This window comes from Poecilia reticulata, linkage group LG7 (genome assembly GCF_000633615.1).
Source record: "Poecilia reticulata strain Guanapo linkage group LG7, Guppy_female_1.0+MT, whole genome shotgun sequence".
In the NCBI taxonomy this organism is placed as follows: Eukaryota; Metazoa; Chordata; class Actinopteri; order Cyprinodontiformes; family Poeciliidae; genus Poecilia; species Poecilia reticulata.
Window position 1 is genome coordinate 7,670,971 of NC_024337.1, and position 25,444 is coordinate 7,696,414.

The following is a 25,444-nucleotide window of genomic DNA, read 5'->3' on the forward strand; positions in this document are numbered from 1 at the left end:
TAATTCTTATTCTGAAAGAAGCAATAATATTTGGGAAACATTTCACTTCATATTCACTGTTACAATATGAAGAGTTGCATGTACAAAATGTAAATATCTGTATATTTTACCCATCTGGTGTAAAACCTGTGCATGTTTGGATGAAAACAGATCTGATTTCCTGGCAGAAATTGAAGAAAGACAAAGCTCTTCCTCAACATCTCTGTCTCTCTGGTTTTAGTTTTTATAGTAACCAGACTAGAGAAGCTCAATTTCACACAGATATGTTGTGGGAAATGGACCCATGTTCTTTCTAACTACTGCTGAGCTTCACTGTCTTTTCCATCACTGTCATCACAGTCTTGCTAGATACGATGCTCTCACCACCGCTACCTGTAACATTCATACATCACTAATTATCTTGTTTTAATGTAAAATGCTCTGTACCTACTGCCATCTAGTGATAAGAAAATTACATGATTACGCCGCTACTACTACAGCAGACACTGGAAGATGGCATTATTTGCAGATAATTCATTTTCAAAAAATGTTTTAAAACCAATTACCGTATTTTTTGGACTATAGAGCGCACCATACTAGCACATTCAATTAATTAAATAAAATAAAATAAAAACTGGAAGCTGCTCTCGGTTTTCCATTAGGACCCAGCAGAGGGCGGCGTTCTAATAAATCTGCTGTAAGGACGCAGCACTCCGTCTCCAAAGCCGAACCATTGTTTCGTTCACACCGAGCTTAAGTGCAGCGGCTCTATTTCCCTATAGTGCCAGATCGACAAACCTCAACTTAAAAGCTGCATGATATGAGTTTGAAAACATTTCTCCGTCGTGCCTGCTGCTAGCATGTGGTTGTTCTAAATCAGGGGTCCCCAAACTTTTTCCTGTGAGGGCCACATAACTTTTTCCTTCTCTGGTGGGGGGCCGGAGTCAGTTTGTAAGAGAAAAAGTGTTACACGTTTATCACCTGGACTGCCGGAAATTGTTGACAGTGGGGGGGGGGGGGTTCTCGATTGATTTTTACCCAGAAAGCACAGAGGCAAAAACCATTAGTGATACGGTCACTGGGACTGACTAGTATATATTTCATTGAGGGAAACCTGGAATGTGGCGTTCATAACAGACTCATCTGCTCTACCGCTAGCAAACAACAGTACTGATTAAATAATATAAAAGTCAAGCAGTTCCCTAAAAGTCCCAACAGATGGCAGCAATGTGCCATGCAAAACAAAACACCCACAGTTTACAGGACACACCTCCTGCTAAAGAGCCCCCTGGTGGTTGAAGAAAAATCCACATATATACCGGAAAATACAATATGTGAAAAAAAAATCTGAACGCTCTCTGGCATTGTTCAGGGGGCCGGACCAAATGTGGAGGCGGGCCGGATCCGGCCTGCGGGCCGTAGCTTGGGGACCCCTGTTTTAAATGAAAATTAGCTCGTTCTTCTTTTATTTACAATTTTGACTTCTAATGATTCACTTCCTGCTGGAGAGCCCCCTGGTGGTTGAAGAAAAATCCACAGAAAAGCCACACCGGGCTACAATCCGCATGGTTCAAAGTTAAGGAAAAAAGTAGCAGTTTATAATCCGGAAAATACGGTACCGTAGGTGAAATTTAATAATTTCCACGGCACACCTGACGATCACTCACGRCACACTAGTGTGCCGCGGAACAGTGGTTGAAAAACACTGATTTAGGGAACACAGAGTCTTGGAAAAAGAAGGAGACCACATCCAAATATTTACTGCCAATTCTGTGACACGTCAACACAATGGAAGCACACTTATTTTGTAATCCTTAGGAAAAKGAAGAGTCATTATTTTGTGCTCTTGAAGTAGTTTCCATGATACAAAGATGATGCATTATGGTTTGTTTGGTGTATAATCATTGTTTGTTTCTATCAAAGTGTTAGAAGACAGAGACACAAAGCATTCTGATTTTAGAAACAAGAGGTTTCTGCTTATGTAATATTTCATAAAACATTTGGGCAACAAATGACAACCTGCTATCAACCAGATGTCCCTTTCATGTTACGAAGCACTATTTTTACCCCTCGTTCTCTCAAGATGTTATAGCTTTTGACAGTTTATTTAACGGACCACATCTGAAGCCTAACATTTAAGATTATATTCAGAATCTACTAAATGACAAAACAGAAAATGTAAGTTTAATTGTAGAAAAAGAAAGTATAAAATAAAGATTCATTTTCTGCCAAAATACAACACATCAACACTGACAGTATCATCTATAAGTATCTAAATTTTAATACATTTTAAATCCTAAAGATTTAAAAATGTAAGTGATATATGTTTTCACTGCTAATCTGATGGTTCATAGGTGGGAATGTCTACTTGCCGTCCCCCAAATCTTTATTTCCTCATTCAAATGGAGTAAAAGATGTGAAGGAAAATTAGAGGTTTTAATTTTTTCTTTCCAAATTGTCATAATGTATACAAAAAAGCAAAACAGTGAATTTTAACAACTAATGGAAGATTACCTCAGTTCACCTTCCTTTGAAGACATTCCAACAAATTACGTGATTGTTTCCTAGAAGTTTAATAATAAAAAACCCAAAGTCAAAACTAAACAAATGGAACGTTGTGTTTCTGTTTATGCAAGAATCTGTCTAAACAAACTAAAGAGAGAAGCTCAATTTTTACTTTTAAGAAAATAATAAAACATTATATTTTATCATGGCACAATGAAGCATACTGACTGAGTAGAGTCCCATATCATTAAAAAGATAATATGTATAATATTTTTTTAATACATTGCCTGTTTTCTGTTTAAAGATGGATGTTTGATTGATGCTTAGTTACTTATGGTATAGTAAACTGACTTTTGAGAAAGTGGGTAGATTATTTTTCTATTCTATTTCAAAACTTTATATCAATGTGAAATACTGATTTTAAACTGCAAATGAATTAAATAAACAAATAAATTACCTAAATAAAATAACGGCACAAGGTTTAGTGAARTAACTTGTGGTCACAAACATCTGCTTGAAAACACGACCCTCACCAAACCCAATAATTAAGAGCACTTGGAGACTTCACACGTTCTAGCAACGTAGACCAAATTTATAGGAAAAATGGTTAGCCCTCTTTCTAACATCAAATATGTCATTAAATGATAGGTTAAGTGTGACAACAGGCAGGGAAATTACCTGCAGCTGTTCCTCTCTACAAAAAAAACATTCATGATGTCCAAGTCACATTTGAGGTTCTTTTAATAATTCTCTGTAAGGTTAAACGTTTCAAAGCACTGAGAAAAAAATGCTGCAAGTTCAGACAGTAGACTATTATAATATCCCAGCAACACGGCAAAAATAATCATTACTACCCTGAAAGCTGGTCTCACTGAACAAAGAGAACGGATGTGTGGGCAATTCCCGTACAGCATGGGTTCAGGGGGTGGGAAGTGACGTAGAGGAGAGAAGAGGTTGAAAAAATAATAATAAAAAAAAAAAAAAGGTCCTCCACCCACTTGGTTGGAAAGGGTCAGCATGAGGACTGGTGCACACCAATAAGAAGGGGGAGGACCTACAGGCAGAATATTTAAGATGCTGATCCAGAGCAGGACTTGAGGGAAACAGGACAGAGCCTGGGTTAGCAGCACTAAAACGTTGCCTTTTGACTTCTTTTAGAAACAGAAGCTCTTTAAAAAACATTTTTAAAAAAGCATCAAGTCTAAAAGGATTAGCATATCCAGACATGACTAAAATCAATCTGAGCATCCTAGCTTTAGGCGTCACACTGCTCCTGCTAGGAACCGGGGCCCAGAACCCCAAGAAGAGGCCAGCTCCCTCCAAGCCCCCCAAGGTTCAGTGCTGCGATGAGGTGCGCTCGCTCAAGGTCCAGGTGGCCAACCTGACCAGCCTGCTCGAGGAGTTCGGCCGTAAGCAGAAGACGGACATGATGAATGTCGTGAGGCAAATCATGGAGCTGGACAAGCAGGACCACCAGCTGGAGGGCCGGGTCACTGAGGCGGAGAGCAAGTACTCAGAGATCAACAACCGTGTGGAGATCATGCAGCTCCAGACTCTGCAGTCGGCAACCCAGACTTCCTCAGGTGAGCTTCTAGGAAAAGAGGGCGTCATGTTTTAGCTGGAATTTTATATGAATAGCACTTGTTTTGAATCAACTTGAGGCATATTTCTGTGATTTTTAACCACTCTGGAAAAGTGAAAATTGGCCACATGTGGAGAAAATTACCACTGTTTACAGTTCAGCTTAACCCGTTGCCTTCTTCAAACTGTTGTTGGACAGCTGTTGTTAAGTCTTTCACACATGGTCTAAAAATACGGAAGAAGAAACAGTAATGTTAAAAACTACAGGTGCACAGATCATGTCTTACCTGGCCAATACCGATTTCTGGTTTTCTTTGAGCTCTGAGCTCCTGATTCCAACTCTAACCAACTGCAATTTCATCTATGACAAATAAAAGAGACTTGAAATGTTGCAGATTCTTTTAATAAGGTAAAAGTTTTGAAAACATGGAATTAAAAAAATTCCAAGATCATCTTCTTGATCTTAGTTATAACTAATCTCAAAAAAAGTGCACCAAAGTTGATGGTTGATAGACTAAACTAGAGGAATTCTTAGTGTTGCTTCTTAAATAAGTAGGGGAAGTAAAGTCTGATTTTGCAGTATTTAAGATCTGGAACATCAATTAGAGCAAATCAAGGAAAAATCAACCATGATCATTTCTAAAGGATTCTTTGGTTAATCTCTACTTTAGTTATCCTGTTGAGTTTTTATTTACTAGTAAGTAGCACATTTCTTTTGAAAGATATCCATCTCCCCAGTGGAATGCATTTACTACAGCTGCAAAAGTACTGTAATCATCTGTGCTTTGTGGGCCCCATGAGCTGCTGGGAATCAGCAGTGAGGTTGATTACAGTGCACAGCAAGCAGCACAGCAGCAGGATAAAGCATTAATTTGGAAAATACAGAGTCCCATCTGCATGCATAGCTCCCACACAGCCATATGCACTCAGAGACTCACCCTAACCAGTCAAAACAGTAATTGGGCCTTCTGTTGTTTCTGGTACTTTTGCTGTGTGGTCTAATGGAGCCATACATATGATTTATGAAGAGAGAACAGAGAGGCCTTTCTAAAGCTTGAGTCAATCTGGAATTGGAGAGCAGGACAGGAAGTGATGCACAGATTAGAAATTGTTGATGGGGTTCCTCAAATCTCAACAGCTATAAAGCTCATATCGACCTCGTAAAGCTTTTAATTACATCACCATACCATGAAAGAGGAACCTACAAAAAGCATGTAGCACATATTCCAGATTCATTCCATTTGTTTTGCTTTTGATGAGAGCTAAAAAGCCATTTTTGCATCTGTAAAGTCACTCAGACAATCATAAAGCTGAATTTATAGGAAGCCCTTCTCTGATATCTGCTCATATGCTTTTAGCATAACTTAAAATTCTTCCTTTCCAGATGCCATATATGACTGTGCATCCCTTTATGGAAAAAGCTACAAGATCTCTGGCGAGTACAAGCTCCCTAAAGACGAGTTTTTGGGTGCACCTGAGCTCAGCGTAAGTCCACGGTTTGAGTTCAGAGTGGTTCCGTTTCCATTTAGCATTCAGTAGTGATGCAGGAAAACAAATGCTCTTCTGTTTCAGGTCTTCTGCGATATGGAGACAAACGGAGGGGGTTGGACTCTGATTCAACGGCGCAAAATTGGCTTGACTTCCTTCAACCGAGACTGGAAGCAGTACAAAAACGGTTTTGGATCCATTCGTGGAGACTTCTGGCTGGGCAACGACCACATCTTCCGCCTAACGAGGCAGCCCAGCACACTGCGGATCGAGCTGGAGGTAAGTGTTGGAACTTTTGTCTGGCATGAACCATTTCATAGCCAAAAGCAAGCAGACAGAATTATATTATGTCTGTTTGAGTATAAAAAATTGTAATAAATCTTACTAATTGCAGAGATGGAGAGCCAATAAGCTCCGTTTTTACAACCCTTCCTGACTAAATCACTATATATGTGCTTCAACGCAGGACTGGGAGGGACAGACACGCTATGCTGAGTACGGCTTTTTCACTGTGGGCAATGAACTGAACAGCTACAAGCTGTTCATCGCCAACTACAGCGGGAACGCAGGAGACTCCCTACGCTACCACAACAACACCAACTTCAGCACTATGAACAAGGACAACGACAAATGCGTGGATGACTGCGCTGCCCTGCGCAAAGGTGATCTACTGGCACTGATGTAGCCAAAGCTTCCAGAAAGGTAATTACAAGTGGATAAAGCATAGGCAGATCCTGATTCTTTTCCCTCCGCTGCTCCTAGGTGGTTACTGGTACAACTGCTGCACCGACTCCAACCTGAACGGCATTCTTTATCGCTACGGTGAGCACACAAAGGGCACTGACGGGATCACTTGGTACGCCTGGCACGGCCCCAACTACTCCCTGAAGAGAGTGGAGATGAAGGTCCGACCAGCGGGTTTCCAACCCTAAACCTCAGCTGTGTCTACCGAATCAAGATCATAAATCTCTCTTAACACCTTTACGACCAAATTGTGTTTTCAACTTAAGAGCATTCATTAGTAACATTTTAGTTGTTTTAAGCACTGAAATGTGTCATTTTAAACCACTGTCCCTTACGGGCGACTGGATTTTAATCAGTTCTCTCATTTTCGTGAAAGCACTACGTTGGGTTTTAGTTAATATTGGTTATAGTGGAAGTCATGGGGCACTTGTAGGGCATATCTAAAGACTTAAAGAATAGTTTTTGTGAATTGTTGATGGAATATGACCTACGACAAAAGGTATTTCCAATAAGTAGTGTCTGATGAAATGTCATGATGGAAATATGTAATTTGTAAAATGTGTACAGGTTTTTAATGATGCCGTTTAATGTGATGGAAAAATAAAGATATTTTTTAAAAGAAACACGACACATGGTCTCACTTACATGTGAAACATTTTACCCTGTGATTAACCCAGAAGTGATTTGCGCTCTGCCAGGGTCAGAAGCTGACATCCTTAGCCAAAGGTCCTAAAACACATGATTCAAATAAAGGAAAAAGAGACCACACATGATGTACCGTCTAGTTAAATACCACTGAGGTTTCCTACTTGAAGAACAAAACACAATTTTATTGTTTACGACCTAGAGGGAATTTCTCATAGCAAGTGCTCCCTTTATAACACCAGAAATAAGTTTTAAGCAACACGTTCAATAAAATTCTAATTAAAGCACAACTTTTATCCCATTAGCAAAAATGAACACAGAAGAATACTAGAGCTGTGACAACATATTCTAAAAGTGACAAAAATGACTGCATTTTAAGGGGTTTTCCAAATATGTGAGCCCCCTTTAGCAAAAGCTGTAATTCAGCAGTATTGCAGGGAGCAAATACAGGAGGCAGTTACCACGGTGATAAACTTTATTGCCATAAAGAGAGCAATGACAAGGAATATTCAGGGTTGGGTTGCTGTAAATTGGTGGCTCCAGTTTTTCAGTGGACTTTAAACATTAATAATGCTCTCCAAAGAGGCTTTTACATCAGTGTTATGGTAAGTCTTATAGGGTTCTAGAAAAATATAAAATCTGATGAAGTTGCATCTGAAAACAGATGCAACTTATTAGAGTTTTGATGTAGATTCTGTCATATTTAATCATGTTGTTAAAAGATTTGTATTGGATGTGGACATTACAAGAACAATAAAGAATAGCACAGTAGCAAGTTCCAGAAACTCCAGCTGTGTTTCAAGGTATAGAGCAGAATAACAGTAACAAGACACAATCAGCTGGCAATCAACCAATGACTTGTAACTGAAACGTACAAAAAAAGGAAGAAAAAAAAAAAAAAAAAAACTTTTTTTCCGTTAAGTCAACATGCAAGAATGCGGCAGAAACAACATTCTTGGGTCTGGAAGTTGTTACTGAAGAAAAAAGGACTCAAAGTTTGATTGTTTCAGTATAAGTGAGGTGGAAATGAAGTCAGAGAAAGCACAGAGATGTGGAAAGTCACTAAAAAAAGAACCTATTTTATGCTAAGGCATGTCTATAGTTAGTAAGGCTGTGGGAGAGAGAGAACAAGAGAGAGATTCAACAGATAACAGGAAGGCTTAAAGGAATTAGAGCAAAGTTTCACTGTTCTGTGTCTTCTCAGCTCTGGTCTGTTATGTCTGCATTTTTGACATTAAGGTAATGTCTACATCTGTAGGAAATACAGAATGTAGTGCAAATTTGACTCTGTTAATCATCCTAATATTAGATTCTAAAGACTATTTAAAATGTAAACTCTATTATCATTTTATCATTATTTTAAAATATTTGTAAAAAAAAAAAAAAAGATCTACACCAACTTTTCTCTGACTGCGGATAAGTTATTTTTACACAGATCAAAACTTCACAAAAATAAAACATTTAAAATTTACCATAAAACTGTAATCAATGAATCTTTAAGAGTAACAGAATTAATCAGTTCAGATTTTCTAAAAGTCATGTTTCTAGAAAACATGACTTTTGTAGTTTCAAAAACTGCAAGAGTAGCCCCAAACACAACTAAAAAGTCTCCAACAAATATCAACAATACCTGCAGAAATTAAAGTATTTTTCCTAACAGTGCCAGCTCTGAATAAAAACGAGACTTTCATTGTACTTTTGCAAAGCCGAGGCAAAATCTTTTATGGGAAATCCTAGAGAGGTGAGAACCAGATGGGGCTAACACCAGAGAGCCGGCTCTCATCATTCATCATCATCACGACTCCCAAGAAATTGAAAACAGGCCCCGCAGAAACACAAGTCCAGACACTCACAGATGAAAAGGAGGCGAGCGTCCAATTAGATGGCTGGAAAACAGATTTCTCTGTGCCATGCCAACAGTACAGAAAGGAAAAAGACAAGAAAACTGCATGGAAAAATTGACAAAAGATATCAAAACCTTGAAGCAGAGTGCCATGAGAAATACTATACAATTTAATTGCCAATTTTTTTAGATGGGACTTTGGATTTCAGACAGAACAACACATTATAGAGAGATTCTTAGCACTTCTGATCACCTTATGAATTCTACAATCAAATAAGTGAGGTGAACAAAAATGTAAAATAAAAGCTGGTCTCTTTCACTTTGAGATTGTGTTTCTAATGGCTGAATTAGTTCAATATTTACAAAGGTGAGCTTGCTTTTTGGTCGAGTAATCCATGAATTTTCAGCACTCCCACCTGATTAGAGACTCCAAGATGAGAGGAGAGGGGCCTTTCTGGAACTCCAGCTCTTTGTAATGCAGTGCCTTGGCATAGGCACGACATTTGGAGGCTCTCTCTCCAAGCAGAACGATGCCATTATCGTCTCTGAGGGGCAGAGGGCCCTGGAAAAGGAAACGGAGCCGTATAAAATAACCAAACCTTTCTTTTCCCCCCAAATGAAAACACAACCGAGGAAAAATACATAAGTCATTTTTAATTTAACCTCCACGTGGCAATTAGCAGCTGAAGTTTTTATTTTCAGTGGGCTTGAGTAGCAGCCCAACCAGGAGTCTCTTTTTTCTATTTTTTTGAAGTAACGACCAAACCATGAGAGTCTCAGTTCTCAGAGTGACGCTATTGTTGCTAAATGGCCCAGGTTGTGTGGTCTGTCATCAAGTCTTCACCAGCTGTCTCCGATTCCTCTTCCAGTAAAATAATCAGACGGTAAGATGAAAGCTGTCCAACAATCTAAACAAACAGTTGGTAGCCTAAAATCACTTTTATTTAGCTGATTTCACTGGAAAATTGGTCAATGGTTACTGCGTGATTGATTGCACAAACCGACAAGGATGCAAACCAAACTTTGTTTATAGTAAACMTTTTAATAAAGAAAGAAGACTGCCCCAAAAGCACGAAGCGGACTGCAGTGCAGGGCATTCTGGGCAAATACAACCAAAACAAACACTTATGTCTAGCGCTAGCGGGAAAAATAGCTTGCGGTCTTTCATCAAAAACAAGAGAAATCATACAACCACAGGAACAGGTTTTAAACGGTTTGGATGCTTTGGATCCTTTGAAAGAATCGCAGCAGCTGAAAATGTAACAAATGTTGTAGCTTTGGTTCCCAATTGAATCAAGTTTACCGAACTATCTGGTGTAAAAACAACGTAACTCTCCTTCAGTGTAAGGGAAAATACAGGAATACAATAATGGAGCCTGTACTCTCATAATACCGTATTTTCCAGACTATATGTCCAGAGTATAAAGCGCATTCAAGAATCAAGATATGAAAAGGGATTGTATGATTTTATGCACTTTCTTGCTTACCTTATCACTGTGCTCCATGAATTCTGCCAAGTTAAGAAGCGTTTGCGTCACCTCGGCTATATCTTGAGAGGTGAGAGCTAACTCGATGCTGCGGATAAGCTCATCCTGCTGGTCTTCACTCAGCTCTGACCAACAGGACAGAAAAGCAGCGTTGAACAGGTCTCTGAAGTATAGAAAAGACAGCTGGATTTAGTTTAAAGAAAAGAAAATGTGAGTAAACATGAAAATGTAAGTATTTTGCAGAAGCAGGAACTAGTAAGAAGGCTAACCAGGGTTAAAACTGTAAATTTAGGGGATGTTACAATCAAGATCAAGTATAGCAGAAACTGTGAACCCAGCTTAGTGTCCATGATAGAGGCAGAAAAGGCTAGCTAGTTAGCTGTCAAGGGTACATTAGCGGCCTAGAGTCACATAATTCAATGAAGATGTGTGTGACCGAACTCATGAAATAGTTCAGTCACAAACATCTGATCGAACTATTGTGACAAATAGTCCTGCCACAACAGGACTATTTCCTGTCTATTTCCTGTTGTGGCAGGATCCCCCACCTGCTCCTCATATTTACAGTGAATGTAAATACGGGGAATAGATGGGGGATCTCACTGCATTACAAACAAACCAACAACTGCACCCTTTGTGTCCATGAAAGAAAAGCCATCTGGCTAGCAGGGGGATATTAGCAGCTGGCTGAAGTGAGCCTGGAGCCACAGAATTCAATGAAGATGTTTGATACGATTCAATAGTTTTGACTGACAGAAATGTCCCACAAGAAAAGATGCACGGTTAACATATTTAAGCTCAACTTATATTTTCTGTAGATAATTAAGACTTTTTAAGGCCTTAATTTTAGACACACAAATTTAATTCTTTTTAAGGTTGATTCAATTATTTAGCATGAGAGTGTGCATATTAATGAACGTCCAATATTGTCATAAATATACCGGATTTAGCTTAATGCTAATTTCCATCCGAAAATACATGCATTCAAACTTATAAACAAGTGCAGACACACAGCTGTATATCTATAGGATCATTATACAGCCAGATGTCACGAGGTTTTGCAGCTGTACTGCAGGTAGAAGTTCAAATTTACTTGTGTCTTCTCCCTAAAAAACACTATGGATATGCTTTTACTCCCTGTGCTTTATCACAGTCGTTAAAAGTTTTAAAAAAGAAAAAACAGACACACACAGAAAAGAAAGAGGAGCATCACTTTGTGGAGGAAGTAGAAGTTGAAAAGTAGACGTGTCAGTCACGCTGTACCTGGCAAGAGGGATGTATGTCTGCGCCAGAGACCAGCACGATCGCAGAGCCGGGGAGGACGACTCTTTGAGCAGGACCACGCTCAGACGCCTCAGCCACTCCAGCCAGTCATCCTTGGACACTTTCCGAGCAGCACCCCAGGCCTTAGAAAAGAAAAAAGCAAGGATTAAAAGCTGACTGGGAACTGTGTGGGAGCATCAGTTTTTCCAGACCTCACATTCGAACTGTGCCATGACCCTTTGCGCTCCAAAAGTAAGCACCTGCAAGCCATTGAGCTCTGCTGCTCGTTTTGATGAGGTTTTTCATTTCAACTCGTCGCCAATTTGTTGATTCAAATTTCTTGAGAAGAAATAAACTGAGGCATTTCAGTCAGAGCTGTTTACTAGGTGTAACATCAACACCAGCAGAGAGTCCAGTAAACAACACTGGGCTCTAAGCGCTGCAATCTTTCATTATAGGAATGTGTTGCTTTTGAAGGAAGGAAACTGCTAAGCGCCCACCTTCTGGAGTGCGGTCGTGCTAACATGGAGTTTCTTCATGGGGCCTGGCTCTACGGGACCGCTGACCAGAGCGTCGCCTTGGTTGCCCCGAATCTGCCGGTGTTGAAAGATTAAAGGGTCCTCTTCCTCCTCTGCCAGTGTGTAGCCCTATCATAAACAACACACACACACAGAGRCCACACGCAAACAGCCCACACACATTCAAACCGTTGATCAAAGCTACACATACATGTTTTATGAATGAGCGCAGAAGGATATTTCCTCCCATCGAGGCTGTTTATAAACAAAAGTTTGTACGCAACATATTTATTTTATAATGTCATTTATGTTTTAAGTCACGTGGAGGCATTTGGTGTCACAGAGAAAGTAAATATTCAAACCAGATGGGAGCATGAGAGCACCTAACGATGAATAATGTGAATATGTCGGAAGCTACTCACCTTCACAATACGACATATCAGAATGTCGTAGCGCTGGTGATTGATCCGGTGCTTCAGCATCACTTTGTTGACCATAGGGATGAAAATCTGGTACTGGAAACGAGAAAGAGTAAATAAAAATCTCTGTGGATTTTCTGTGGTTTGGTCTGCAACTTCAACCACAAGATAAACGCAGATCAAAGGCTTTCCCTGAAGCCTACAGAGCTAAAAGCAGCGCTGGCAGCACAGAGGTCACACCTCAAAACAATGCAAGTGTTTTTGGGAGTAAACTAGAGGGCTTGTGGGGAGAGGAGAGGCTACAAGTGACCTCATCCACTCATAAACATTGCCTCCCCACTGGGGAACCATTTGGTGACATAAGCAGTCTGGCAGGAAGTAATGCAGACTGAGCGCTGTCCCGCCTCAGCTTGAGCTGAAATTACCAGGAGCTTTGGAGGCTAACMCGGCTACCTTCTTCCCCAGCTGGAACACCAGCGAGGACAGGGTGTCCATGGCGGTGGAGCGCAGCTCCGGCGTGCTGTCCAGTGTCCGAACAATCGGGTGGATAATGCGGGAAGCATAGTCTGTGAAGTCCAAGGACTCCGTTAGTCGGTCGAGCGTCTCCAGGGCGACCCTGACCCATAGAAAAACCAGGAAATATATTGGCAAGATGTTGAAAGACGCAAAGACAAATAGAGAAGCATATGAAAGTATAACATGTAAAAATAGAGGTGTCACACACCAGTCTAAGAGTTACTGCATTTCCATTACAAGTATGCGCTAAACGTCCACATTCAGCCGACCTCAAAAAAATATTTCGCAATCGCAGTGTTCCCATTAAATAAGAAATTAAATTAAAATCAAATGTGAATACATTTGTTCACGTGATGAGTCATTAAAAATCATGGGGGCAACAAACGTCGAGCCTCACAAGAGATTCATGTTTCAGTGTATTCAGGAAATCTTACTCAGGCGTTGGTGYGAACAGCACCAAAGGAGTACCTACGTATATATTTATATGATAGTCGGTAATTTTACAAATACTTTCAAATTACTAACTGAACTTTTGATTAACTGAGATGCATGGAGCCAGCTGTGCACTGTTCAAAGAGGCAAAAGCCTAAAATCAGGGCACTGCTGCTGATAAAGTTCACATGGCGTGACTTGTGAAAAGAAAGTGTCTCCACAGCAGCTTTATGAAATGCGTAAATTTCCATACGGCTGAAAAACTATGACATGCTAGAGCAAAAACTTTTATCAAAAAAAGTGAGGAGTTTTTTCTAAATTGCAGTGTTTCTTAATTCCAATTTGCACAACATTATGGTCAATGGAAACGCAGCTGGAGTCTTGCAACCTTTAGATGTGCCTTTACAACAAACAACCCATCAAAGGGTTGTTTGTTGTAAAGGCATACCACATAACATACCACCTACCACATAACATCTACAGCATAATCATGTTGTAATATCTTCATTTATTGCAATAAGCCATTCAATAAAACTAAATGAGAACCGCCATTTGCAATACTGACTTGCGAGCCTGGAGGGGCACATCTGGGGCATCAAATAGCTTGACAATAGGAGGCAGCAATAAGTGGAGGTAGTCATCCAGATTGGCACCAAACAGCTGGATGGCGTTCAGCAGCTGGAAGAATGAAAATACGTTAATATAAGGACTTTCAGCTTCCTGTAGGTTTAGGGAAAGAAATGCTAAATTTGTTTTATTCTATCACAAATATTACATAAAGAAGAAAAATATCTACTTGAAGAATTCAGCTGTCATTTTTGAAGAACCACTGTTTCATTTCTATGTCTAGATTTTGGAAGAAAGAAAAATGTGAAACTTTGTGAATGTAGTAGGGCTGTATAAATAAATCGATTCTGCGATATATATCGATATTTTCCGCCCTCGGAAAGTAGATTTTTCATCCGCGAGTATCGATCTGTTAAACCATAGGGGTCCATAACCTTATAGCTCTTTTTAACGTCTAGTTTGTTACGGCATAGCAGCGAGACTCCGCCTCCCTCAGTCTCACTTTCAACTATAGCTTAAAGTGCACATTATAAACTACACACCAGGTTTTAAATTGTGTTAATAGGCCAAATATAACTGGAGTTATGCTAAAATTAGTAAACCATATTTTTCCGATTGTCAGAGAAATGTCAAAAGCGCCGCCATTCCCCAGTTTTTCCGATTATGTGAGRGGGAATGAGCTTCCAAACGTACAAAACGAAACGAAACATTAGATTCCTGTGTTCTTGGAAATGTAAAATCTTCAATAAATAACGATGGGCTGTATTTTGTTGCTGAGAAACGAAGTAAAGTTGCGCAAGTATCCGTGAAAGAGAAGCGGAACGGAGAAGCGGAAAGGAGTAGCGGCGCGAACGGAGCAGCTGCAAAAGCAGTGAGATCGCGAAATTAATGCACATTTCGACTGGTAGCATTCACTTCGTAATTAGTTTTTAGCTTGGCGGTTTCTATTCTGTATATAAAGGATTACCTGAAGAATGAACATGGGTTGATAACATCCGAAGCGGGCGCGCAGCGGCGCTGTGTTTAGAGCAGGAAGACGAAGAGGAAAAACCCGCAGCCGGAATCCGCGGCGCAGTGAGGATTTCCATGGTAACAATGACTGATCGATCAGTTTTATTAGCAACAGACAAAGAGTATCAGAGACTGAGAGAACGATGAGATCCTGGCAGTCTGAGAGGCAGCTACTCAGAGATCCAAGCAGGGGAATAGCGGCGCTGCGTAGCTGCAGGGAGTCGATCACTACGGGGTGAGACGGAGCCACTACTTTAGCAGCTAGTAGTAAACAGCTTACAGCCACGGCTAACTCCGGGAGCCAAGGTAGAAAAGCCTTTTTCCCCATAGTCCAAAAGACTGCATTTGTGGCTGCATTTTTACTCCAAAATGCAGCCACAGTGTCCAAAAGAAAAAACATAAGTGCAATCAATCATTTGCATATTGAGAGTCTACAGAGGCTGATAATCTCCCCACTCTGCTCCTGGATTATGGTTTAAACTTTTAAGTTTTATGTCAAATCCACATGAATTAAATGACAGAAACTAATTCTCTCACTGCATCTTTGATTCATTTTGTCCAGCTGCAGACTGTTAGACTGTCCAATCAKAGTCAGGTATKGTGTARTTGGTGCTTTTAATCAGTTTTCAGTTAACTAAATTCAAGTCTATGGAACACAAAATGTCACTAAAATCACTCTGTCCTCCTAAAATCTTTCAGAAAATTGTAAAAATGCACTGAATCTTATTGGATTGTATCGTATCGAATCATTCAACAAATATTGTGATACACATCGTATCGTGACCAGAATATCATATACCGTATCGTGAAATTATTGTATCACTACACCCCTAGAATATAGGGTATATATATTTAGTGCTTCCAACCTAAAAGCAAAATCATCTTCGGTTGTGTAAATTCAGTGCAATTATTCCATGACAAAAGAGGAATTCATACTGAAAACGGCATTTATTATGATATCCATATTTAACAACGTTGGTTGATTCTTTATCATTTTTGGTTAAAGGTATTAAAAGGTATTGTGGAAGGTCCAAAAAGTTTCAGGTTGCAGACCTACTGGCTACTGGACGGAAAAAGCATGAAACATGATTCTAAACCCACCATCCCACAGTGAAACATGGTGATGGCAGCATCATGTTGGGGGGAAAATGAGAGGGAGGGAAATGCAGAGCTGGACTGAAGCTGAGCTACACTGGAATAGTTTATATCAAATCATATTCATGTGTTAAAATGGTCTAGTCAAAGTCCACTTTAGCCCTAAATCAAAATTTGAATATAGATGTTCCTAAAACCTTGTCAGTAAATCTGAGCATGAGCCGTTTTTATTTTGAAAAAATATATTTATATTCCTAACAAAATCACTCGCTTCTTTGTAGTGGTCTACCACATAAAATACTCACGTTTTTAGCTGTAAAACATGACAAAAAACAAAACAAAAAGATGTTTTGCAATTTAACTCAGATTTTATCAATAGTATGGCAAAGTAATCTATAACCATAGATCGGCAGTTCATGTTTGCCAAATTCAGAAAACAGTAAGGTAAGGTAATTTTGTTTATATAGCACATTTTCAGCAACAAGGCAATTCAAAGTGTTTTACTTGTATTTACTAAAAGCTGAGGATTGTCTAGTTAACTGTAGAGGAGATGCTGTGTGAAGAATACAGACTTATTGGGAGTGAGGAGGCTTGGACAAGACGAAGTGTTCTGGATAAGCAGTCCCAACGCGCACCATGACCACCTCTCCATGTCTAAAGTTCACATGGCGAGACTGCAGGAAGTCACAGTATTTATGTCTGAGTGTCTGTGTGTGGTGGGGGGGATGCTTTTCCTCTCTATTTGCTCCAGAAGGTAACATAACTCCCAATCCCTATCTGTCAGAATCTTATTCACCAGATTGAGCTTCACATTAGCAACCAAGTTACAGATTCTATTTTCTAATATTGTACACAACAAGACAGTAAGGCCTCAAACCAAAGTGAATGACTACACTACTTATGGCTCTGTGTTTATGCTCTCTGCCCAAAGCCATGATTTATTATCGGAGGGAAACCCTGACAACTGCTGAAACCGAAGAGTGTGTTACCTCCAGATTTATGTTGTCTTTGAACTCACATATTAGAAGTGAAAAGCTTAAACCTGAAAGTTCTCAATGGATACTGAAGGCAACCGCAAACATAAAATAGTGCCCTAATAATTTCAGCTGCTGGTTGCGTTCTGGGTATAAAGTAGCAGCGGTAATATTGAACAAAAACCCTCCTGGCATAATGAGGAAAATAAATATAATGGATAAAATGTGATATGTGGTCCAGGCACTGCGGCTTAAAGAGTGTGATTTATGATAAACAGCATGCCCGACTTCCAACTCATTAGATAAAACACTGCTGTCTGCACATAGCTTCATGTACCAATACTAATAAAGGGTCTTGAACTTTACGTCTTCTCAAATACCACTACTGTATATTTTCAAGGGTTGATATATAGAGAGCATTTTTAATGTTTATTATTCCCCTTACTCACATAAAAAGGCAGATTCCCTGTAAATATTTAAGACAAGTAGTTTTATAAAACAACACCAAGCGGGCTAGGATTATATTAAAAATCAGAAACTATTGCTTTAATTAACTTAATGTGCTTCCAGTGTTTCTTTTCATAGAAAGTATTCCAGGGTGTGCGGTTCTGTGTTTTGGGTCTCATTCTAATCCCAAGACGCTCACACACACTATTCCGTTGTTTCTTTCTGTTAAACCAGAGTTGTTCCTCTCCACTGTCCCCCCCATGCTTTCTCAGGATGTGGAATTGCAGCTGCCATATTTTCTGGACTATAGGTTGCTCTGGTTTATAAGTCGCATTCATCAAAATGCATTAAGTAGAGGAAAAGAAACGTATACAAGTTGTTCTTGACCAAGCAAGCTGGACTTATAGTCCAGGAAATACGGAAATTCAAGATCCGACGCTATGCTGCGCGTTTCCTTGGAAAAACAGAGATTATAATTTATGATCTACTGAATCTGATTGGATCAGACCGAGTTCAAATTGCAAGGGATAAAGTAGATTTGAAAGAACAAACCTGGATTAAATGGGATTGTTTCATCATGGTGTAGCAAATGATTATCATCAATGGAAAAGCAATATTAATAAACTCTGATAACGGTGTTTGTAAACATTAAAAATTGACAGCACACTCTGAATTACTGTTGCTTCTAATGCAGAATCAATAAATGCTAATACATTTGAAAATATGCCTGAATGCACTTACTGTGTGTGTACTGATTAATGTAACAGGTATATGAAGTAATATTTCATAGTTCAATTTTTAGGTCAATATTTGTGTCTCGCTGCATTAGCAGATGTATTGCCAGAAAAACTTGAATTAAATGCAAAATGCATGTAGCACTTTGAGGAGTCCAACTAAATGGTAAATAATAATAAAAAATAATAAATATAATTGAGAAAGAACTGGTAAATACCACCAGAGTCAGAGTGATTAAAAAAGCATAAAAACTAATCCTATGTTTATGCATCAGTTACCAACAGGGTTGGATAATTTCATTATGTTTAAATCAGACGGCAGAGCTAGAGACATGATTTGATTAAACGTCTGGTTAATTGCATGAAAGGAGAACAAAGACAGCCTCCAGTCCGCATTAATGAGTAAACAAACAAAAGCTTCTTTCATGACAACATTGCCTTGGAGAGTCAAAAGAATGAATGAACTTTAAATGAGTTCATTTCTTTTATATTCAGAAGACGGCTGAGTGCTCTGCTGTTTCTCACTTTAGGGGGGAAATATGTTAGATTCTTGTAAATTGAAATCTATTCAGAGTAAATTAGCTGRTTAACTCAAACACATTCAGATGTTTGAGTTAACCAGCTATAGGAAGTTGTGAACGTGAGGCAAAATGCAGCAGTATTCTACGTCTTCTACCTTGATGGTGACGCTGCGGCCGGTGCTGTTATCGTGCATGAAAACACGCAGCATGTGTGGGATGAGCTGAGGCAGGTAGAGCTTGAACTCTCCGCCCAGCGCCACCACAATTTGCTCGATGAGGAGGATGATGGTGTTCTGCATGGGGTTGTTTGGTGTCCAGTACTCCTGCAGAGCAAAACCAAAATACAGCACAACAGTGTTAATTAGAAGTCAATCATATGCACATCTCTGTTTTTTTTTTTTTTTAAGTACACAACAAAGAATCAGAACGAGGATTGTGGTCAATGAAACATGTGCTGCTTTTGTCTTTAAACAGATTTACCTTGGCTGTGGCTCTTCATTTGAACATGGTGGGTCTGTTTGTTTACTATTAATCTAATACACTTGGAAATTATTTGAAATGTAGAAAACTGTTTCTCATCAAAACAGTGACTAGACTGATAAGATTATGAACACAATAGTGTTTAATAAATACAATATGGGTAGAAAACAGGGGAAGTTTCACCTTTTTTAAATATTTTATCTTCATCTCTATTAGGGCCAAAACTACTAATAGGCTTAACCTTGATTAAGTGATTTAAATAATTGTCAATTAATTTAGTAATCAATTAATTAACTCTACAATACAGACTCAAAAAAGGCCATTTGATGAAACAACACAGTAAGAGCAGTAATTCAGCCAAAATGATACAAAAACAAACATTTAAGATAAGAAATAAAACTTTGCAAATATGCTTTACCAAAAACTCTTCTTGTGGCATAGTTTAGCTTCACCTGCTTCAAATTCTGTTTTTAAAATGGAATTTGTTTCTTTGCATATTTTGATGCATTTCTAACATTGCATTAAAAAATGGCTTAAATGGCAAATCTGCAGAATGTGCCAATAATGTTATGCATAAAACTACAGTTCCCTGAAGGAGAGGAACGAGGTACAACACATAGAGTATGGGATATCACGCCCCCGCGTGGCCTAACTGAAGATACTGTTAATCACGCCTTTATTCAAATGACGTGTGATGACGGGTGGCAGGTCCCGCCTACATATAAATACACCCCAATCACAGTCATTATTCAGTTCGATGGCCCCTCTTCACCGAGCCAAGCTGAACAGCGGGGCAGAAAAAGGTGTTGTACCTCGTTCCTCTCCTTCAGGGAACAGTAGTTATATGCATAACATTACGTTCCCTTTCAGTCGATTCACTTGGTACAACACAGAGTATGGGACATATACACACGCCCTGTGGAGCAGCCATCAAACCTGACAAATGCACTGAGTTAGTTTGAAACCTCCAACCCWGCAGAAAGAACAGAGTGAGCCACAGAAGGGGCTGTCACATCCAGACGATAAAACCGAACAAAAGTTCGGTTTTATCGTCACGACCAGCTGGCTGCAGCGCAGATGTTACTCACAGGGACCCCTCTGAAAAGGGCCCAGGATGCCGCTACACCCCTGGTTGAATGTGCCCTCACACCATGAGGTAAAGGGAGGCCCTTGCTGTTGTAAGCAAGAGAAATAGCTCCACGGAGCTCTGTGATCCATTATGGAAAAGATTAGGGGACAGTGGGTGTTGGCTTTGGTCTCAGAGATCCACTGAAGCTTTGCCAAACCATTGCCAAATCTACACAACCACGGATGGATGCACACTCCGTCAGTGGGCCTCCCCTGGACAGCAGATCCGCCTCCAAATTCAGGTGCACAAGAACATGAGTTGCTTTGACAGACAGAAAATGAACGCTGCACCACTGCAATAGTTTGTGAGACAATTTCAGCAAGGGAAGCGAAGTAAACCTTGTCTGTTTATGTAGAACATCACAGTGGTGTTGTCTGCCCTTATCAGAACATGCTGGTTCATCAGAATCCTCCAAAAATGCCTCAGATCTAGCAGGACTGCCTGCAACTCCAGGTAGTTTATGTGGAGCTTGGATTGGGTTAATGTCCAGATCCCCCTCACCGCTACGCCGTCGCATATTGCCCCCCACCCCTTCAGAGAGGCATCTGTGGACAACACTTTGCGAAAGGACACCCCACCCTGCCGATTGGAGACCCACGGTACAGCAGACYGAGTTCCTTCCACGGGCGAAGGGCTGACATGCAAGCAGTAGTTATCTTCAAGCCTTCTGTGCAGGTGCCGTGACTTGCACAGCCGGTGAGAGCGTGTCCAGTGCTGCATCGGACGCACTTTTAACAATCCGAGTGGCACCACTGCGATCATGGAGGCCATCATTCCCATCAGCTGTAAGACAGTCTGGAAGTACAGTTTGCATCCCCAATGAAACTGAGCGAGGCTCAAACGCGGTCAAACGGTGCTCTGAGAGATGAGCTTGAGCTGACAGGGAGCATATTTCCAGCCCCAGGAATGAGAACTGCTGACTCGGGTTCAGTGAACTTTTCTGAAAGTTTACAGAGAATCCCAGTGCTTGAATGTGGGACAGCACCTGTGGCAGTCTGCTCCCTGGAACTGGCTATTAAAGCCCAGTCGTCCAGATAAGCCAGAATGCGAATTCCCTTTTCTCTGAGAGGGGCTAGTGCTGCCTCCACAATTTTTGGAAATGTGCGAGGGGCGAGCGACAGACCAAAGGGTAAGACCAGGTACTCGTACGCTATTCCCTCAAAAGCAAACCTCAGAAAATGCCTGTGTTCTGGGTGTATTGCTACGTGAAAGTAAGCATCCGTCAGATCGATTGTTGCAAACCAATCGCCTGGGCCGACAGCGTTCAAAAGTTGTCTCAGCGTCAACATTTTGAATTTGTATTTGCGAAGGTGCTTGTTTAACACTCTTAAATCCAGGATGGGACATAACCCCCCTCCCTTCTTTGCAACAACAAAATAGCGGCTGTACCAACCTCTGTTTGCTTCCGAAGTGGGAACCACACGCACTGCTCCTTTTGCCAACAACGTGTTTATTTCGTCCCTCAGAACTTTCGCTGCTTTGGGTCCCTACAGTTGTGTTTATAACTGATTGGAACCGGGGCGGTCTTATCCGGAACTGCAACCGGTAACCCGTAGCAACGGTCTTTTCTACCCATGGGGAAAGTGCGTATGCACGCCAAAGAGGCACGCGCGGCCAGACAGCTGACCTGACGCACTGTTGGCAAGGAGGTGCAGCCCTCTGTTGGAACGGAGAGGAGCAGCTCCATTTGACTGTTGTGCACGTTGTGGCACACAGTGTTTAGATTTTGATTTTTTGGCAAAGGAATTGCACTCTTTATTGAAACATGCGGAACAGTTACACAAACATTTCGAACATTTTCTCTTGCTTCTTGAGAAATATTTAGCCCACTTAAACCTGGGGCTGAAGGTGCAAACAGTGTATGCGTTGGGGTGTTGTGGTTGGGAAACTGTTAGGAAAATGCAGTGCCTCCTGGGGCTGGAACCCTGAACAGAACAAACAATATACCTTTTGAGCATAAATCAGAGCATAAATTTGAGCAGCAATCAGGTCTCCCAGCTTCTGATGTCTCTCTTCTGTCACGCCGTCTCACGTCATTAGAATGACTGAGGCTTTTTCTTTCGAGACGTCAAATCTCGTTGAAAGCCCAGAGGAGGGCCTTTGCTCCAGGCCGACTGGCGGGGAGTTTGCTTTGACGGCTGGGAAATTGTGGTGTTGAGAGCTGCAGGTGGTGCTGCTCTCTTTGGCGGCACCAGTGATGTCATAAGCTTGCGTGCGCTCATGTTGGGCCTGGACCTAGCGTCACGTCTTTGAATGACGCAACGAAGAGCTTCAGTTTGCTTTTTCTTAAGCTCGAACTTTGCTTGTATTTGTATTGCATCAAGGATTTGTCCAAAAAGCCCTTCCGTAGACACCGGCTCGTCCAAGTATATGGCCCTGTCCCTTAGCGTTAGYCATAGGTGTCTCTGAGCAACCACTGTGTAAGCCATCCCCTTCCCCAGTGAGAGTGCAGCACAGCGGGAAGTATGCTGAATATAATCCGCAGTGATTCTGATCTCATTTAAGAGGGGRATCAGATGGCTATCAGGAGGCATCTGAGCTCCTAGCTCGGACAAGCACATAGCTTGATAAGTTCGAAGCATGGTGGCCGAGCAGTGGTTGCTTGAGTGCAATACGTCTTCTCCAACTGGGTTGCGGAAAACCTGCATTGTTTTGAGGGCAGGTTGGCAGAGCCGCCCACACCCTGGGGGTATGATGGCACTAGGTAAGCTGCCAAGGACGCCTCCACTGGTGGTAAATTAACCAGACCTGCTTTGTCGGCACCCTCCAGGTCCACGTACTGCCCGTAGCCAGGCACTGTAACACGCGTGAGCAACGGTTTGTTCCAGGACGACGTTAGCTCCGAGACAAAATCTGGGTATACGGGCAGGCGGTTTTTAACCGCAGCCGGCTCCGTCAGAAGGTAGAATCCAGTGAAATGGAACACCTTTTGAGGAGCAGGAGGATGGGTGCGCCACTTGACATCTAACTTAGTAGCTGCACGCCGTCAAAGGGAAAAGAATGATGTGTCGTCCTGACCCACCAGAGAGGCGGCGGCAGCAGACAGACACTGGACGGAAAAGTCGTCGCCATCGTCTTCCGAAAGACTTTGACCTTCCAGGCCGATGTCAAGCACATCATCATCACCTTGAGCCTCGAGGTGATAGTGAGATGGCGCTGCATCCTGCACCGTTTCAGCTAACCCGTCCACATACTCCATATGGTCTGCCCAGCTGGAAGCGGGGGCTGCCCAGCTGGAAGTGGAAGCCTTGGCCTCGTCGTCCTCGTCAGACTTGGACGAAAACGGATTTCTAGACTCAGAGAGCATGGGGTCTTGTTGTGAAACGGTAGCTTCTCCCTACACTTTTTGCACAAACTTGACCCGTCGTTCAAGCGTGGGGCGCCGAAGCTGGCTACAAAAAGCACAAGCATCCGGCTCCGACAATGCTCTTCTGGCGTGGACAATTCCAAGGCAGACGGGGCATGCTTCGTGCTGGTCTTTTTTGTGAAGCGGGAAGCCGCACTCCTGAGGACAGGGGCGAATGGAAGACTCCTGCTTCGCCATTTTTTGCTTCGTGCTCATCCCGAACCACAAAACCAAAGAGAATAAAAATAGACAAATGAGAAAATACAACTAGCTCTCAGTGGCCAGACACGCTAATCAGCAGGCAGCAGTAGCTAATACCAATAGGAGCAGTTAAGCTAGTTTTGGAAAAATAAGAGTGATGCTAGCTAGCAGCAGCTATAAAGCACCGGTTGGAAATTAGGTGTTCTCAGCGAGGTGGAGTGTAAAAACTGAATAATGACTGATGGGGGTATATTTATATGCAGGCAGGGTCTGCCACCCGTCATCACATGTCATTTGCCTAACGGCGTGATTAAAGGTGTCTTCAGTTAGGCCACGCGGGGGCGTGATATCCCATACTCTATGTGTAGTACTGAGTGAATCGACTGAAATGGAACTGATTATCAGAATAATCAATATGTGCAGTTCTAATCTCTAAAAACCTATTGCTCATATGTTTGAAATATAATGTGATTCAATCATTTCTTCATTTATTATTTGTGAACTGATGTTACTTTCACTTTATGAAGTCATATGCATCAACTCACTGAGCGCACTCTATTTAAGAAAGTACAGAAATGGGTCAGGATGTGTTTCCATCTATAATCTGAATCTGAGAAATGTATGGACTATATTTTCTCTACAAACCCTGAATTTCCAGATGCCAGAAGCAAAGAGGAAGATGAGATGACAGGAAAAAGGAGACAGTTTCCTGTCAGGTGGAACCAATATTGTGTCTCTTGTCTATCTTTGATACTGTGTTGGAAAACCCAGGCACGGCCGTGCAGTATGACTAAAATAAAAAAAAAATAAAAAGACCGAATGTTAAAGTGAAAGGCTTGAAGTCACAAAATCAGTCAGTCGGTGGGTTTCATCTGTGGTGAAGTTAAACAGCCCCCCCTTTCCTGCCCTGCCTGCCCATGGCAGTACATCTTGAATAGCTAGAGCAGCCCCCTCATCTGGATGCAGAAGCATAACTGCAGCAATAATGAATAGATCCTTTGTTTCACTTGCCCTTTAATAAGTGGTTGAGGCAGAAGGCGCAGTGGTGTACTTCTCTCCATTACTCTTCATCACAAGGAGTTACCACCACCCAGGAGGTTCGTTTACAGGGTTAGCGAACCTCCTGGGTTTGCTAACCCTGTAAGCAAACCTGGGTTAGCGAACCCTGGTTCAGAATGAGAATCAGATTGTATCCTGATTTTGATACAATGTCCTTGTATCATTGGGGACATAGGCTTTAACAGTCACTCTGCATCACATGATGGGCTGAAAGCCACAAGCTATCTGCGATTACATCTTAAGTAAGATTGGGTCCAAAGGAGGGAGGCAAACTTTGGAGACAGAATAAGTGCTAAAACATTTCTATCTGAACACTAAGGTGGACTGAGTATGCATCTAAATGCAAAAGCTCAGATTCTTCATTGATGGTTATGTTCATCACCCAATGTGATGAAATCCTTTTAATGAATAAATAATGAATGCAGTTAATAGCTTACAGCTGTTTGCCTGACTCACTGGA

General features: G+C 41.2%; 2 protein-coding genes across 4 annotated transcripts in view; one reads left to right on the forward strand and one right to left on the reverse strand.

Annotated features, from left to right (window-relative positions):
- LOC103467091 (mechanistic target of rapamycin kinase) overlaps nt 1–25,444 on the reverse strand; it is a 152,420-nt gene that overhangs the window by 85,155 nt on the left and 41,821 nt on the right. For all 3 annotated transcript variants that reach the window (XM_008413149.2, XM_017305688.1, XM_008413148.2), the window contains exons 21-28: nt 18,925–19,092; nt 13,986–14,098; nt 12,926–13,088; nt 12,476–12,568; nt 12,036–12,182; nt 11,536–11,678; nt 10,273–10,435; nt 9,202–9,347 (exon numbers count right to left, since the gene is read on the reverse strand). In XM_008413149.2, coding sequence (XP_008411371.1) covers nt 9,202–9,347; nt 10,273–10,435; nt 11,536–11,678; nt 12,036–12,182; nt 12,476–12,568; nt 12,926–13,088; nt 13,986–14,098; nt 18,925–19,092 — 1,136 coding nt within the window. The remainder of the gene's footprint in view (nt 1–9,201; nt 9,348–10,272; nt 10,436–11,535; nt 11,679–12,035; nt 12,183–12,475; nt 12,569–12,925; nt 13,089–13,985; nt 14,099–18,924; nt 19,093–25,444) is intronic.
- On the forward strand, nt 3,245–6,925 carry angptl7 (angiopoietin-like 7). The gene is made up of 5 exons (XM_008413147.2): nt 3,245–4,067; nt 5,450–5,550; nt 5,638–5,832; nt 6,020–6,215; nt 6,316–6,925. Exons 1-5 carry the CDS (start codon nt 3,710–3,712, stop codon nt 6,483–6,485), a joined length of 1,020 nt encoding a protein of 339 aa, XP_008411369.1. The 5' UTR covers nt 3,245–3,709; the 3' UTR covers nt 6,486–6,925.

Bases quoted from the DNA above. Each gene is read 5' to 3' on its own strand.
- angptl7 (XM_008413147.2), top strand. From the start codon at position 3,710: ATGACTAAAATCAATCTGAGCATCCTAGCTTTAGGCGTCACACTGCTC. The intron at 4,068-5,449 runs GTGAGCTTCTAG...CTTCCTTTCCAG, and splicing joins GGCAACCCAGACTTCCTCAG to ATGCCATATATGACTGTGCA. The intron at 5,551-5,637 runs GTAAGTCCACGG...CTTCTGTTTCAG, and splicing joins TGGGTGCACCTGAGCTCAGC to GTCTTCTGCGATATGGAGAC.